At 40.9% G+C, this 18,279-nt stretch overlaps 1 protein-coding gene across 6 annotated transcripts in view; it reads left to right on the forward strand.

The window, feature by feature from the left end:
* sbno2b (strawberry notch homolog 2b) overlaps nt 1-18,279 on the forward strand; it is a 189,102-nt gene that overhangs the window by 81,088 nt on the left and 89,735 nt on the right. For 4 of the 6 annotated variants that reach the window (XM_069928192.1, XM_069928191.1, XM_069928193.1 and 1 more), the window contains one exon: nt 2,739-2,868. In XM_069928192.1, the coding sequence (XP_069784293.1) occupies nt 2,739-2,868 (130 nt within the window). Of the gene's footprint in view, nt 1-2,738; nt 2,869-3,903; nt 3,977-9,610; nt 9,943-18,279 lie in introns of those variants that run through there. The other 2 variants (XM_069928195.1, XM_069928194.1) reach the window with 2 other exon arrangements.

Genomic DNA, 18,279 nt, shown 5'->3' on the forward strand with positions numbered 1-18,279 from the left:
AGCGATGGCCCACGGAGCCGGAGCAGCGATGGCCCACGGAGCCGGAGCAGCGATGGCCCACGGAGCCGGAGCAGCGATGGCCCACGGAGCCGGAGCAGCGATGGCCCACGGAGCCGGAGCAGCGATGGCCCACGGAGCCGGAGCAGCGATGGCCCACGGAGCCGGAGCAGCGATGGCCCACGGAGCCGGAGCAGCGATGGCCCACGGAGCCGGAGCAGCGATGGCCCACGGAGCCGGAGCAGCGATGGCCCACGGAGCCGGAGCAGCGATGGCCCACGGAGCCGGAGCAGCGATGGCCCACGGAGCCGGAGCAGCGATGGCCCACGGAGCCGGAGCAGCGATGGCCCACGGAGCCGGAGCAGCGATGGCCCACGGAGCCGGAGCAGCGATGGCCCACGGAGCCGGAGCAGCGATGGCCCACGGAGCCGGAGCAGCGATGGCCCACGGAGCCGGAGCAGCGATGGCCCACGGAGCCGGAGCAGCGATGGCCCACGGAGCCGGAGCAGCGATGGCCCACGGAGCCGGAGCAGCGATGGCCCACGGAGCCGGAGCAGCGATGGCCCACGGAGCCGGACTGCCAACATCAGGGTCCCAAGAAGGAGCAGTTATGGCAGTACCTAGCAGTGGGAAGGTGCTTCCATCATGGGCTTGTACACCAAATTGACATCAATCTAATTTTTTGGTGAATTTAAGATCTCAAAAGTATATCTGGTGTATAAGTTGACCTCCCCTCCTTTTTAGGGATTCACGACTCAACTAATACACCGAAATATATGGTATCACTGTTGTCTTCTAACTTTCCTAGAAAACTTCCAAACTTGTAGGAAAAATTTTTTGTTAAATCAATTTGCATTTAACCCCTATCTGCCATGAAATATTAGCTTTGTCCTTGCATGATACTCAAACAGAAACATATTGCATCCTTCAACAACTTGGCAGGTTACTATAATTTATCACTTTTTGGAATGAGTTTGCCATATTGATTCCAGTTTAGCACTTTAGTGTCAGTAGAATTATTTTTGAAGTATTTACTTTTATGCTTTGTAAGTCAGGAATGAATGAGATCAGTGTTTTAAAAAAAATTGTGCCCCACTTTCACCTATGTGACTCGATAATAACAGGGTCTTATTGCTAGTATTTATTTAAAAGGAGCAGAATTAATGACCCATGCTTTAACATCCCACCTGAGAGCTGCAGCTCCCACTGCATTAAATAATGTCTTTGCTGAGTTGTGAAAAATCATTGTTCTGTCAGAGATCATTTTGAGTAGATTTAGGTGGTTTCATGAGAAAGAAAATACCTAATTTTCAATGAATTGGTCTTGGAAACCTTTGCTATGATGGAAAGGTCAGCAAACACATGGGTACTGCATCTTTGTTTAGGTGTCTATATAAATAGACTGCCATCATTTGAGGTGATGTGTGTTCTAAGATTAGGACAAAGGGAACTTGTTCTGTGAGGGAGAGAGCAGGAAATAAAATAAAAACAGGATAAATGCCTGATGAAGGAGAATTCATGGTTTAGATAAAAGGAAGAAATATTAGATTATGTTGTTAAACTGAATTATTGGAGTACACTCAATAGGGAAAAAGAATCTGGGGATACTCTACTGTTGTAGGTAGTAGAGTGGGAGAAAAAATTGTCAAGTATTTGTGGGAGTCTGTTGACTTGTGGTGGACACTGGTTGCTAATCTGTCCCCACGTATGGATATAGAAAATATAGATATAAAGAGGCTATATGAATTGCCAACAAAGGTAATGAAATGTTCTAGTTCGTCATTGACACAGAAAATGCAAACAAATTTAGTAATGTTACAAAGTGGTGAATGAGGGGCCAGAAACAGGAATAAAATATTTTCTCAAAAGACAGGTGTAACGAACCCATGTTACTTCCAGTAGCTAAAAACACAAAGGAATATAAAATACACTGTTTGACTTGCAGAGTTTCTCCAGCATTGTGTTTTTATCTCAATCATGGTGTCAACCTGGAAATTAGAAGACAACTTGAGAATACAGCAATGATATATAGAAATGAATAAATGTATTCCATTAGAAAAAATAATGTATAATTTAAGAAATAACATCACAATATTTGAACAAATATGGGAGCCATACGTGAAATACAATAGAGAAATCCTACCATGGACTTCCACTACCTAAAATGACAGAAGGAGAAGATAATGAAAAGAACTGACTCAGTAAAATTTCTTGTTTATTTTTATTAAGTGACAACATTGTTTAACAGGTTTAATGTATCTTATAGATTGAACTTCAAATAAATGGGAAAGGGGGTGAGGGAGGGAGGGAAGGGAGGGGGGAAAAAGGGTGAGAAAATGACACTGTATATATTCAAGAAAAAAAATGTGTATGTATCTTGGTCAATATGGTTTATAGTGTGAAAAATTAAAAAAAAAATCATGTTGTCGGAAAACTTTTGTGTTTTACTTCCAATAGCTGTACCCTCTTTTGGAAATGTCGTCCATTACATCTTTTGTCTCATTTGGCTGGCACTATATTGCACACCTTGCCATTTGATTTTTTTTTTGTCCCTGCTCCCCCTTCCATACATAAAATTTGATTTTATTTCTAATGTTTCTCAGATTTAATTAAAAGGTGATCATCGATAACTTTTTTCTCCAGGACTTCACTGTTTATTTCTGAATTGTAGCATCTGCAGCATTTTACTTTTTCATCTGTTATATGGTTTTAAACAGCTTAATTTTGTTTTGTCATTGCAGGCAGTTATTTAGTTCACCAAGTGAAGCATATTCAGATGTCTTATCCATAAATGGTCAAAACTATGAAGAACCAAGTTTGGAACTGATAAATTTGTCTATGTTCCAAACTAGAAATGGCGAACAAATACAGGTCTGTAATTTTTTTTCACATTTATCTGTATTTCTGGCAAATGAGCACAGAGAATAATGGGCTCTTGGGTGAATTTGGACATTTGCACAATATTTAAAATTATTTAAATGTGGCAGAAAGGTTGTCTATGACCTAGTGGTAATAATCTTGTATCCTGAATATCTTGAAGAGTTCTATCTTGAGAAGTTGTGGAATTAAATGCAATCAATAATTTGTCAGGCAGTTTCTGGAAATTAACGTTAAAGGTGTTTAGCTTTAATTATTAAACATCTTTAAAGAAATAAAGTGTTATTCTCAACTGTTGTGGTTGATTTGTGACTCTGGACCTTGTGCTGTGTCTTACTTGAGCCAAAAGCAAAATCACATTTGTTGCTGGAAATATGAAATTAAAATTGTTTAAAATGGCTGGCAGGTCAAACAGCATCTATGGAGTGAGAAATAGAGTTAACTTCTGATGATGAACTTTGAACTTTGAACAGAATTGGGTAAAGTTGGAATTTTGCATTAAGATGACCATTGCTTTTAATTACAGTGATCTTTTAGACATCCACCTATCTATTTCCATGTAATTCAAAAAGTGGGAAAATGACTTTAACACTGCTCAGGTGAGCACTTGTCTCCTCTGTTGCTAGGAATTGCTTTCCTTTTCCTCTCAATCGCCAGTTCTGTCCCAACTCTCCTCATTTGCTGACAAAACCTCCTCAGTATCCACCCATTGTAGGTTAAAAGTATTTTCCTTTTGTTCTTCGTGGTCAAGCCCTTTTCTTAGAGTTTAAGAAATTAACATGAAAACTTTTAACTTTGTCTTAAGATCTTTGCATGGTCTTATCCACCTTCAACAATTTCACTATTCCAATGCAAAGTTCCTGCTCATTCTTTCCATGATCAATAATCAGGTACCTGCTTTGCTATCCAATCTCATTCTTCCTCCACAAATACAAATTTGTACTCCAAGGGCATGTCAGAAAGCTCGCTACAAATGTACTATTGTTTAATACATAAGTTACAAAATAATCTAACTGCTCTTTGTTTTAGAATGGCTGTGGAATAGTCAAGAGTCTGACAGATGGAGTACAATGTGAAATGTTCTACTTTGGAAAGAAAACTGGTATATCTGATTATTTAAATGGAGAGTGTATGAATCACGAAAGGTTGCAGATGTAAACAGTTGATCAAGAGTTAAAATGGGGTTGAATAGAGGAATTGAACTTAATAGGGAGGTTCTGCAACTTTTCATGGTACTGGTGAAGCCACACGTGGAATGCTGTCTGCAGTTCTAGTTTCTTTGAGAAAAAATAGTCATGAGCTGGATAACATCCGTTCGGGCATATATGTCCATGATTATTTATTGGGAGCAGGCGAGTAGAGAGTGCAGATTCCAGCATTTGTTGCCATAAATTAAATACTTTTGATGAGTGTACAGCGTATCAAAAGGAGATCAAAGTGTATGTCCCCTGGAAAATAATTGGACCGTGACAAGTGATTGCTATTTACACTCAAACAAAAGAGACTGATTTACATAATGTCAATACTCTTACGCCACTCACTTATTCCCGGGCAACTGATGCATTTTATTTTTGATCCAATTCGCAATCACAAATAAGTCAAATCAGTAATTACTGAATTTAACACTAGTTCGCCATTTCTTCATGGGAAACAATGCACTGAACGGAGACGAAGGGACGGAAACGCAATAGATTTGGGGTTTAAAAGAATGATTGTGTTTGGATGTAAATTTTCCGTATAGTAGCAGTTTCTGCCTCTGACCTGCAGGGGGATATGTGACCAAAGCAGTTGTGCGAAACTCTACAATCTGTTTTGTAATCCAGTCTGCGTTCGCTTGTAACTTCAGTTTTCTCCCAGCCTTTTCACCCTTTTGGAACATTTTTTTTACATAGCTCCGAGACAACAGATCTTAAGCGAACACACTGGGATTAAATATCAATTATTTCAGTTTACCAGTGTACCAACTTGGGTAACAGCAGAGGATTTCAACTGTAGTTTATTGCAAATGAGCGTTTTAGAGATGTAACAGTTCAGAAATATCAAAACATGCATCAGGTGTAATTCCTCTGCGCCTAATGATGAAAAGCAACCAACTTCAGGAATTCCCAAATGACAATTCGGCTGCTTGGGATATTCCTTTTCTGGGTGTCAAAGGTTATTCAATTACCAACATTTTCTGGTGTTTAAAAAACAAAATGGTGTTTGCACAACATCCAAATCGCATAACAACGTATCATGGACATTGAGCGACGCATGACTGTATATAGTAAAATCCCTGGTATCCAGCACCTATGGGATTGGTAGATTCATGGTAAGTTAATTTTCCGGTTGCTTGAGACTGTGTGTTGCGTAATTGGTGAACTAATGGCAAGCCAATTTTAAACTACTGTATTTTTTTACCTATTTTTTTCTGCAATTTTTTTGCCTGTTGCTTGAAACTGCTGGTGGCTTGAATTCCTGATAACAGGAGTTCTACTGTACAGGTTTTGAAGGCATTGCAGAGAAAGTTCACCAGGTTGATTTGGAAATGAAGGAGTTGGCTTTGAAGATGAGATCAAGTTTAGAAGAATGGGGGTGTGGGTGTGGCTTAGGGAGATGTACAGAATAAAATAGTGACAGGAATAGATAAGATAGAAGCAGGGAGATGATTTTCATTTGGCAGTGAGACTAGAGCTAGTGGCATAGCCTCAAGATTATGGGGAGTACATTTAAGACAGGGATAAGGAGGAACTGTTTCACTATTTCTTCCAGAGAATCTGTGGATAAGTATGGGAAGGATATACAGGAGTGGTTACAATCACTTCGGCCCTAATCTTATTAAATGACAGTGCAGGCTTTTGAACTGGAATAGGTCACTCAGCATGTTTGCACATGCTTTGTAGCTTGCCCAACTGCAATTTAATGCAGTAAAACCCCTGGTAAAGCACTGCTCTCCTTCACAACCACATGCTGCAATCTTTCACCATTAAAATAATAATCTGATCTTCTATTTTTGTTCCAAAGTAGATGACTTCACATTATATTGAATTTTCCAGACCAACTACCATTCAACAGCCATTCTGAAACCAGCTGCAGTCATATTCTTTTATAACATATCAATTAAACAACAGTATATTTGTAACGAGTTTTCTCACATTATCTTGGAGTAATTTGGCATCTATGGGGATTGGTAGATGGTGGGTGAGCAAGTTTTCTGGTTGGTTGAGACTCCGTGTAACATGAATAGAGAACTAATGGCGAGATACACCAATTTTAAACTTCTGTATTTTTTGCCGTTTCCTTGAATTCCGGATAATGGGGATTTTACTATACAAGCTTTATCTGGATATCTAAAATCCGGAAAGCTCAAAAATCTGGCAAGTGGGGACCGACAGTTGGGGTAAGGGGGACTCTGCCGGGCAGCTGAGGGACCGCGGTTGGAGAGGCAGCCGAAGGACCGGCGGTCGGGGGAGACGTCCAGGCGGCCGAGGGACCAGCGTTTGGGGGAGGTGGCTGGGTGACTGGAAGGGGGTGGGGTGGGTACTACAGCACAATTTGGGTGGGGTTTCCAAAATCCGGAAAAATCCGAAATTCGGAACACATTGTCCCCCAAGGGTTCCGGATAAAGGATCGTGTACCTGTATCAACAAAACACACAATAGGTGTAGCTACCTGAGAGGCAGGTAGCACATGACATCACATCCTTCATTTTCCTTTCACAAGTGATAACTGTTGATCTTGTTGATGAGAGACAAAACAGAGAAAGTTAGGTTGCAAAGAGAAACTGGGTGATGGCTTACATTTGGCTGAAGGCCCAAATGTTTTGATTAGTTGAGGGTGCAGGTGAGAAACAAATTGCCCCGCTAAGAGAAGGCACCCATTTTATCATCTGAAAATCTGAGCGTTTTGTGTGCATGCAATGTCCAGTATTTACAAAGCAAATTGGTGCAGAAGCTGTAAACAAACTATAAAGACCTTTTATCAGACTCTCCAAATATGTTAAAAAAGCCCAGTTAATGCAACGCTGTTAGAGTGGCAGTGACCCGGGTTCGAATCCGGTACTCTCTATAAGCTTGGGTTTCCTCCCATGCTTCAAAACATACTGGGAGTTGTAGGTCAATTTAGGGATAATTGGGTGGCACTGGCTTGTGGGCTGAAAGGGCCTGTTACTGTGCTGTATGACTAAATATCAAGAAGGCGAGGCAATATGTTTCATGAGAGTGATGAAAGATCTTTAACCACAGTTGTTGACTCTGTTTCTGTCTCCACAAATACTCCTGACCTGATTTCCATAATTTTCTCCATTGACACTTTGAGCACCAGTGGTGTTTTGCATTTTCAGACTCTCACGGAAAATTAACATTGTTGAAAAGGCCAGTATGCAGTGCCTATGGGTGATATAATTTCATTACCTAAAAGTGATATGGAACAGAACTGTAGCCTTCCCTGATAGACTGCTTTCCTCATCCTTCTGGACTGTTGGGGGTGGGGTTTGTAATTGGCTTTAAGTGGCAAATATTTTTGTGTTGAGTTCAAGGGCAGCCATGATGATCCTATGTGAAAGGAGTGAATGTGTTTGGTGGCTGGTGGGATGCAAACTAAGTGTCTAATTTGTCCTGGATAGCACAGGCCATCCGCCTCCATGATTATGAATGCCTGATTTGTGGACAAATTCTCAGATTGCGTTCACAGGAGAGAGGGTGAGCAACCAAATGTCACGGTCCATGTAGGGACCAATGAAGTGGGTACTGCAAGGAGAGTTCAGGGAGCTAGGTGATAGATTGAAGGTTAAATTGATAGGTTTACATCCGGTACCGCACGGATGGCAGTCTCTTCAATCTGAGGCGCCTGAAAGCTCACACCAAGACACAAGATAAACTTGTTCGTGAACTACTCTTTGCAGACGATGCCACTTTAGTTGCCCATTCAGAGACAGCTCTCCAGCGCATGACGTCCTGTTTTGCGGAAACTGCCAAAATGTTTGGCCTGGAAGTCAGAGTGAAGAAAACTGACGTCCTCCGTCAGCCAGCTCCCCACCATGAGCACCAGCCCCCCCACATCTCCATCGGGCACACTGAACTCAAAACGGTCAACCAGTTTACCTACCTCGGGTGCATCATTTCATCTGATGCAAGGATCGACAAAGAGATAGACAACAGACTCGCCAAGGCAAATAGCGCCTTTGGAAGACGACACAAAAGAGTCTGGAAAAACAACCACCTGAAAAAACACACAAAGATCAGCGTGTACAGAGCCATTGTCATACCCATGCTCCTGTTCGGCTCCGAATCATGGGTCCTCTACTGGCATCACCTACGGCTCCTAGAACGCTTCCATCGGCGCTGTCTCCGCTCCATACTCAACATTCATTGGAATTACTTAATCACCAACATCGAAGTACTCGAGCTGCCAGAGTCCGCACGCATCGAATCCATGCTGCTGAAGACCCAATTGCGCTGGGTGGGTCACGTCTCCAGAATGGAGGACCATCACCTTCCTATGATCGTGTTCTATGGCGAGCTCTCCACTGGCCACCGAGACAGAGGTGCACCAAAGAAGAGGTACAAGGCCTGCTTAAAGAAATCTCTTGGTGCCTGCCACATTGACCCCTGCCAGTGGGCTGATCTCGCCTCCAACCGTGCATCTTGGTGCCTCACAGTTCGGCGGGCAGCAACCTCCTTTGAAGAAGTCTGCAGAGTCCACCTCACTGACAAAAGTCAAAGGAGGAAAAACCCAACACCCAACCCCAACCCCAACCAACCAATTTTCCCTTGCAACCGCTGCAACCGTGCCTGCCTGTCCCGCATTGGACTTGTCAGTCACCAACGAGCCTGCAGCAGACGTGGACATACCCCTCCATAAATGTTCGTCCGCGAAGCCAAGCCAAAGAAGAAATTGATAGGTTAAATTTCAGTGTTGTAGGATTTTGATTGATCTCCCCGTGTCTGTGTGGGTTTGCTCTGGATGCTCCAGTTTCCTACCACCCTCCAAAAAAGGTACACGGGTTGTAGGTTAATTGCGGTATTTGGGTGGCACAGGTTTGTGGGTGGGAAATTCATACTGGTCCTTCGTTAATTCCTTTATGTATATTACTCCTTTCACATAATTGCTCAACGTTGCCTTGCCCGATGTCACTTTCCCTGTTTGACAAACCAAAACAGCCATCGAGTAGCGTGCCCAAATGACCAATTATTACTTCATTTATTAAATTCAATACCAATGGGAACCAGCTTATTCTAATAAAAAAGACATTTGCGCTATATCTATCTTATTATAATATGCATTTTTTCAGTGATATTTAACAATATAGTTAAAAAAAATTAAGCTAGAATCATTAATCCTGCTAAATAACTTGCTATGAAATATAAAACTTGTTAAGGATTCTGTACACTGCAAACATCACAAAAGAGAAGTTGTGTTGGTTTCACCTTAGAATTTATTAATTTCTTGAAGTTTATGATTTTTCACTTTCAGATACGTGATTTGAATCATCCATTTAGATAAATTGACATTTTTATAATAAATACACATATATTGTTTTCCACAGTTGTCTTTTGAATGATTTGGCAGAATGAAGATCTTAATGTTATTTAAGAATAGAAGTAAATAAATTCCTTGATAAATAAAGAACACAAATAAAGAATTTATTTATAAATAAAGAAATGTTTTATAAACGGTTTTGGAGCTTTTAAAACTGTTCCATCGGGGCCCTTGTTTTGTAATACCAATTTGTTTAGTGTTGCAGTGGTTAAATTTGGGCAGTTGACAGTAACTCCCACATGACTGACGGTAATTTTGCTCACCAAATGTGCATCATTTCCTGTAACTAACTCTCTTCCTTAAAGCTAGTTTTAAGCCAGACAGATGACTAACCTTTGGTCAGATATGCAAATAATGGTAACAGTAAAAAGGAGAAGCTTCCTTGCCCGATTATTTCTTTTACCTTAATATGAAGCTATTTCTTTAAATGGTGCTACCTTTTTGCTTTGTTGTGGGCCTAAAGATTTCTGAGCATTGCTTGGAATGGATTTCATGTCCAAACTACATTTTTGGAAAAAAATAGAATCGGCCTGGAGAAATTTCAACAAGGTAACATTCACTTTCTGACTGTAGTATTTGTGGGCGATTGCACCAGATTATGTGCTGAGACGCGCTTTGGGATGGTACTGTCATTCATGGCAATTTTCACTTGAATCCTGGTCATGAAGCTTTCTTTTCCAGATAAACCTATGTTGTTAGAAGTGGTTACAAAAGGAAAAGAATACTTGTAATTTTTAACTATTTAACCTCATTTAGTAACAATAGTGTTTATTTTTGAAGTTCCATGTGAAAGAAAAATCTTTTATTTTATGTGCTGAACCAATGAATCTTTAAAAGTACCCATCAACAGCAAAGAAAAAATTGATTATGACATTTAGTTGTGTGTTGAATGTTATTAAATTACAGTCTGAAGATTTGACACTTTGAATAAATGTGGCAATTCTCAAAATGTTTTGACATAATATAAAAGCATGTTAAGGTTTAAAAAAAAGTGTTGAAGTTGAACATTGCAGAAAGAACTCAAGAAACTGAACAACATTCAATTAAAAACTCAGTTTTTCATTATATCTCTGCTTTAAATTATTCAGTTTTTCTCAGCTTCTAAATGAATCCATCCATATGCAGTAATTTTGTATGTCTCAAATGTTTCGTATTCTAATAAAACGCTCAAGGAACAATAGTAAAAACACAGAAATGCTGAAGGATCTCAGGAGGTCTTGCAGCATCTATAGGAGGTAAAGATAACTGATGTTTTGGGCCTGAGCCCTTCAAGGTATGAGAATTAAAAGAAAGGGCAAAGGGAGGAAATACAGACCAACAGATAAAAGGTATTAATTAGATATGGAGAGGCCAGAAGGTAGGAAAGGACAGAATTGGTGGTGGGGTTTGGCTCTGTGAATGCAGAGCTGGGGTAAAGGAGACAGAGGACAGATTGGAGGGGGGGGGGGGGGGGCGGCAGACTTAATGAACAATGAAAGGTTAGTCATCTGCTCAATCTGGGGTGATGCCAACTGCATGGCATTTATTAATTGTGTTGGACAGTTTTGAAACAACCAACAGAAATCATGCAATTGGTGATGTGGAGAGGACATTTAGAAAGGATTGCACACCAAACCTGGATAAAAATATAAAGACTAACCTAGGCTTGACTGATCTTTTTTATTCTTTTTGTAGGAGTAGATAAAGCTATTGAAAATACACACTTAAACAAAAAGATTTGAACGTTTGAACAGAAAATAGAAAAAAGGAATTTTAATCTATATTGTTGTTATAGTGCACCACAACAGTGAATACAAAGCACTTAATTTTGTTATCCTTAGATCAGAGAACCTTGATGGTTTTCCTGTGCACAAATTTCTTCAGCAAATTGCATTTTGCATGGGGATCCAAGTGGGAAGTTTTTCATTGCAGCTCTGCTGTCTTCCTTCCCCGAGGCTTATGGTTGGAGTTATTGGAGGGAAGGTGTATGCAGCTTAGTTTGGCAAGGGAAGTTCTGGCTCCACTGCACATTTTGCCATGTGCCCATTTAGAAGCTGCACCATTTGTTACATAATAGTATAAAGGTCCGATTAGAAAGTTTTTGACATTCTTGAAGGAAGCAGCTCTAATCGCTTCTCGGCCTTTTGGCTTAAGACCAAGTGTAGAAGGAAGCAGCTCTAAAGGGATACAGGGCATCTAAAATTCACTTTAAAATAGGTTTCCAATCTTCAGTAGGTGTGCTGCTGCGTTTTCCTACGGCCGTGGCAGATGTCAGTGATCACTTCTGGATACCTGGGACAACACTTGTTGGACACCAACTTCTGTGACTTTGCAGGAAAGGACATTTGCTCACTGGGCCCATTTTGGAAAATCCTGCATAAACATATCAGATGTCTCAATCAAAACCTCATCATGAGCATCAACATAAGCAATTGCTTTGCCTTTCTAAACTTTAATTGACATATTTAATATTGTAACGTATGCCCATATAAGGGGATATATTTTTGGTATTCTGTAAACTCACTTGCAGAGTTAGTACTTTTCATGTCCTGGCAGGAGGCCAAGGTGTAAGACATGATGATACTCTGGAATAAGAATTATTTTGTAATAAGGGAAAATTAAATATTTCTCCCAATCAGAGAATGCTGAGGAGAAATGTAATATTGACCTTTGAACTACAGGAGGGTTTGATACCCATGCTTCTAATTTGGGAGAAGCATCAATGTTTCAGAAATTTAAATTATCACCAAGAGAATGAGGGGAAAATGCAATATTATAAAATGACTTAAAATATATTATTGCTCTGGTTCAAGCCAGACAATGGACCAAATTTCAGATTCCTTGAGCTACAAACAAGCTGTACTGCTATGATCAGCTTATTCTCTTTTATTGACTTCAGTTGGAATGAAAAAAGCCATGTAATCAGGTTTGAAAATGTTCATGTTATTTCAACCAAAGAAGCAGTGATCATCTATCTGGTCATTTATCAAAGATTGTGGCACTCCCCTAACCCTCGGCATTTTCACCTGTTTAGAATTTTTGAGAAAATTTTTTAAAAAAAAATCATTTTTTAAAAACAATTTCTCAAGTGAGAAAGCTACTGTTGCTCCAGAACCTACTATGTCAATAAATAATATTGAAGTCACTTAAATACCTATTTTGGGAAAATGTAAGTTATTTCAATTGGTGACAGCTAAACTTTTTTTAAAATCACTCTGGTTTCAAAAGCTGTCTGAATTTGATTGTGGTTTTAACATAATTTGTATCGTTCGCAACTTGAGTCCTTTCATTGAATTGGCAAGTGATTTTCAAATAATTAATGCAATATGTTCATTTTTCATAAATTAATATGTCGTGTGAGAGGAGTTAATTGGGGGTTAATTGGTAAGGGCTAATAAAGAGCTTGTGTGGAAAGGTATCTTTGAAATAACATATTTATAGTAAGAAAGGAGGAAATGGAGTCAGTTGGGGTAGTCAAGTGCTCCAGTTGTGGGATGTGGGAAGTCAGAGACACCACAGCTGTTCCTGACGACTACACCTGCAAAAGGTGCATCCAATTGCATATAATGAGTGACCGTGTTAGGGAGCTTGAGCTGCAATTGGATGAACTGAGGATCATAAGGGAAGCAGAGGCAATGATAGAAAAGAGTTACAGGGAGACACTCACCCCCTAGAAGGCAGGAGTCAGGGAATTGGGTGACTGCAAGGAAAGGAGGGAGAGTGCCTGTGCAGTATACCCCTGTGGAAGTGCCACTCAGCAACATGTATTCGGCATTGGATTTTGCTGGGGGGACAGCCTACCAGGGACGAGTCGTGGGGGTCAGGTCTCTGGCACAGGGGCTGCCCCTGAGGTTCAGAAGGGAAGGAGAGATAAGAACAGGATACTTGTAGTTGGGGACTCGTTAGTCAGAGGGACAGGTAGAAGGTTTGTGGGACGAGATCGGGGATCCAGGTTGGTCTGTTGCCTCCCTGGTTCCAGGGTCAGGGATATCTCTAATCGAGTTCATAGCATTCTGCAAGGGGAAGGAGAACAGCCAGAAGTTGTGGTCCATGTGGGGACCAATGACTTCGTTAGAAGTGGGGTTGAGGTCCTGAAACAGGATTATGTGGAATTAGGTAGGAAGTTTAAAAAAAACAGGACCTCCAAGGTGTAATCTCTGGATTGCTGCCGGTGCCACGCGCTAGTGAGGGTAGAAATAGGAGGATGTGGAGGATGAATGTGTGGCGAAAGAGATGGTGCAGGGGGCAAGGGATAAGATTTCTGGATCATTGGGATCTCTTCTGGGGAAGGTCGGACCTGTACAAAAGGGACGGACTCCACTTGAACTGGAGGGGGACCAATGTGCTGGCAAGCAGATTTGCTAGAGCTGTGGGGGAAGGTTTAAACTGGTTTGGCAGGGGGATGGGGAACAGAGTGTGAGTGTAGTATCAAGGGAGCATGGCCACCTAGATAGGAATAATAACGATAACAAAGGTAGGATGAAGATTAGGGTAAAAGGTAGAAAAGAGAATATAGGTGAGGGTCATTCTCTGAAATGCATATATTTTAATGCAAGAAGCATAGTGAACAAGGTAGATGAGCTTAGAGCATGGACCGATACTTGGGGTCATGATATTGTGGCAATTAGTGAGACCTGGCTACAGGAGGGGCAGGACTGGCAACTTAATATTCCAGGATACATTTGTTTTAGATGTGATAGAGCAGGGGGTAAAAAAGGGGGAGGAGTTGCTCTGCTTGTTAAGGAGGGCATTACTGCCGTGAGGTGGCAGGATGGTCTGGAGGGATCGTCCAGTGAGGCTGTTTGGGTGGAATTGAAGGGTGAAGGAGGCATGAGGGTGCTAATAGGGGTGTATTACAGACCACCAAATGGGCCAAGAAAATTAGAGGAACAAATTTGTAGGGAGATAACGTATATGTGTGAGAATCATAAGGTAGTGATCATGGGAGATTTTAACTTCCCTCACATTGATTGGGATACCCATAAAGTTAGAGGGCTGGATGGGCTAGGGTTCGTTAAATGTGTTCAAGATTGTTTTCTAAATCAATTAGTAGAAGAACCGACTCGGGACGGTGAAATACTAGATCTCCTGTTAGGGAATGAGCTAGGTCAAGTATTGGACATGAATGTTGGAGAACAAATTGGGTCTAGTGATCATAACTCTGTTAGTTTTCGGGTAGTTTTAGGGAAGAGCAAGGAGGGGCCTAAAGTTGAGGTTCTGGATTGGAGAAGAGCAAATTTCGAAGGAATAAGAAGGGATTTGGGGAGTATTGAGTGGGATAGGATATTTTCAGGTGAGGGTGTAAATGAGAAATGGAGGATATTCAAAAAAGAAATTTTGCGGGTACATAGTAGATATGTCCCAGTGAGGATCAAAGGAAAGACTGGAAGTCATAGGGAGGCTTGGTTTTCGAGGAATATTGGAAATTTGGTTAGGATAAAAGGGAGGTGTACAAGAGGTATAAAGAACAGAGAGCTGACAATTTGAAGGAGGACTACAAGGAGTGTAGAAGGAATCTTAAGAAAGAAATTAGAAAGGCCATAAAAAGGCACGAAGAGGCTTTGGCAGACAGAGTAAAAATAAATCCAAAGGGTTTCTATAGGTACATTAAAAGTAAAAGATTAGTGAGAGATAAAATTGGACCCCTTGTAGATAGCGAGGATATGCTGAGTGAGAAGTCAGAGGATATGGGGGAAATTTTGAATTATTTCTTTGCCTCGGTATTCATGAGGGGAAAAAAATATTGAACCAGTTGAAGTAAAGAAAAATAGTGGGGAGGTAATGAAGCATACAAAGATAACCGAGGAGGTAGTGATGCCTGTGTTGAAAAAGATAAAGGTGGATAAATCTCCGGGACCGGACAAAATATTCCCAAGGACACTCAGGGAGGATTGTGGACAGATAGTGGGGCCATTAACAGAGATATTTAGGATGTCACTGGTCGCGGGGGTAGTGCCAAAGGATTGGAGGGTGGCACATGTGGTTCCGCTGTTTAAAAAAGGGTCCAAATGTAAACCTGGGAATTATAGGCTCGTGAGTCTGACGTCTGTGGTGGGTAAGTTGATGGAAAGTGTTCTGAGGGATGGTATTTACAAATATTTGGAGGTACAGGGATTGCTAGGGAGTAATCAGCATGGTTTTGTCAGGGGTAGATCATGCTTGACAAACCTGATTGAGTGTTTCGAGAGGGTTACAAAAAAGGGTGATGAAGGGAAAGCTGTGGATGTTGTCTATTTAGACTTTAGTAAAGCTTTTGACAAAGTTCCCCACAGGGGGTTAGGAAAAAAGGTGGAGGCATTAGGTATAAATAAGTGGTAGTGAAATTGATTCAGCAGTGGTTGGATGGGAGATGTCAGAGAGTAGTGGTAGAAAATTATTTGTCCAATTGGAGGCCAGTAACTAGGAGTTCCTCAGGGATCGGTCCTGGGTCCACTATTATTTGTTATATATATTAACGATCTGGAAGTAGGGGTGGAGAATTGGATAAGCAAGTTTGCGGATGATACAAAGATTGGTGGTGTTGAGGACAGTGAAGAAGATTACCATAGATTAAAAGGTGATTTAGGAAGGCTGGAGGTGTGGGCTGAGAAATGGCTGATGGAATTTAATACAGATAAGTGTGAGGTGTTACATTTTGGAAAGGCAAATCTAAATAGGTCATATGCATTAAATGGTAGGCTATTGAGATGTGCAGAGCAACAAAGGGATTGAGGAGTGATGGTAAATATCAAGGCTGATACTCAGGAAGATGATGTGGTGAAGAAGGCATTTGGAATATTGGCCTTCATAAATCGGAGTATTGAATTCAAGAGTAGGGAGGTTATGATGAAATTGTACAAGGCATTGGGGAGGCCAAATTTGGAGTACTGTGTACAGTTTTGGTCACCAAATTATAGGAAAGATATAAACAAAATAGAGAGAGTGCAGAGAAGGTTCACAAGAATGTTGACAGGATTTCAAGGTTTGAGTTACAGGGAAAGGTTGTGCAAACTGGGGCTTTTTTTCTCTGGAGCGTAGAAGATTGAGAGGGGACTTGATAGAGGTGTTTAAGATTTTAAAAGGGACAGACAGAGTAAATGTGGATAGGCTTTTTCAATTAAGAGTGGGGGAGATTCAAACTAGAGGGCATGGTTTAAGATTGAAGGGGGAAAATTATAAAGGGAACATGAGGGGAAATTTCTTTACGCAGAGGGTGGTAGGGATGTGGAATGAGCTTCCGGCAGACATGGTTGAGGCGGGATCATTGGTTACATTTAAGGAAAGACTGGATAGTTACATGGAGACGAGAGAACTGGAGGGGTATGGACCGGGTGCTGGTCAGTGGGACTAGGAGGGTGGGGATTTGTTACGGCATGGACTAGTAGGGCCGAACTGGCCTGTTCTGTGCTGTAAGTGGTTATATATGGCTGTATATGGTTAATAGGATATGCACATTTTCAAAATATTGTGTGACTTGTATTTGGAGAATTATGGTTCCTGTTTCTCACAAGGACGTACATAAAAAGTTATTGCAAAATATTTGGTCTTGCCTCTGAATTGGGAAATCTTTACTGGCAGTCATGTGCTTGGTTAATTCACTGAGACAGGCTAAGAGCACAGAGCTCTTAGATGTACATTTACAAATGTAGACTTTTTTCATTACTCCATTACCATCATACACCATGCAACACTAATTTGAGTATATTTTTTCTACTTTAACTAAAGCAACTTAAAGTCTATGACTTATGTCCTTTCTAGTGATAGAAAACATTCATCCTTTAAAAAGAATGAATAACTTATTAAGCAATTAATTATACAAATTTGGTAAGATTATATATTCTTGGTTCTCTGGGGTTCTTAGCGGCACACACCTTTTCTTAACTTTGTAGAAAATGTTTGCCACCAGAGCACATTAGAATGGCAAATTACAAATACGTACATTCAGTAAAACCTGTTAATTGGAATTCAAGCAATTGCAAGCCTCCAGCAACTGGCAAAAAAAAGCGATAAACAAATAGGAAAAAATATGTAAGTTTAAAATTGGTGCACCTCGCCCTTAGTTCACCAATTATGCAACACACAATCTCAAGTAACCGGAAAATTCCCTTGCCCAGTATCTATCAATCCCCATAGGTTCAGTATACCAGGGGTTTTAATGTACCATAATTTTTATTCAAAGCACAATATTAATATTTAAAATGTAGTTTCAAAGCAAACATAAAGAATAAAATATGTTTAAAAAGTAAAATATTCTGCATCAGCTTTCTGACTATCCTAATGTTTTAAGATGAGAAAGCCTATTCCATTGTATTTGTGGTGTTTGGAAATGGTCTCAGGGTGAGACTAAAGCCATCAGTAAAAGATTCTTAAAATGTGTCCAAATTCCTCATTTTAATTTCCTTTGAGACCTTCAGATCAGAGTACCAAGGGTCACTTGCATACTAATTTCTTCTTCCACTCTGCAACCTTGTTCTATTCCTTCTTCCACAAACTACAATAACCATTTATAATATTTCTCAGAAATGAAGTACGTGTGGCGGTTGCAGGCGGGTCCACAGCCAGTAGCATTCACAGGGACTCTCAGAGCGGGCCAAAGCCTCAGCCTGGAAGCCGATGTCACTTCTGCCCCACAGGGCGCGAGGGTCACTGGGAAGTGCGAGCCTCTTAAGCACAGGAATTTGAATTAGTAAATCAGTTGTACTGAAACTCTGCTCGTCTCAGCGTGTTTCTTTCACTCACAGTGGCATTCCAACTACGTTGGTGACCCCGAATGTCCAATGGTATTTGGACCTGACATGAACGACACAATCAACACGGACAACGTGAACGACCCGGCTTTTCAGAACATAATTTCGTTTAAACTTCCAGCTTTCTGGACCACACAGCCCCTCATCTGGTTTCAGCAAGCAGAGGCCCAGTTCCGGATCA

The sequence above is a fragment of the Narcine bancroftii genome, chromosome 3 (assembly GCF_036971445.1).
Source record: "Narcine bancroftii isolate sNarBan1 chromosome 3, sNarBan1.hap1, whole genome shotgun sequence".
Classification (NCBI taxonomy): Eukaryota; Metazoa; Chordata; class Chondrichthyes; order Torpediniformes; family Narcinidae; genus Narcine; species Narcine bancroftii.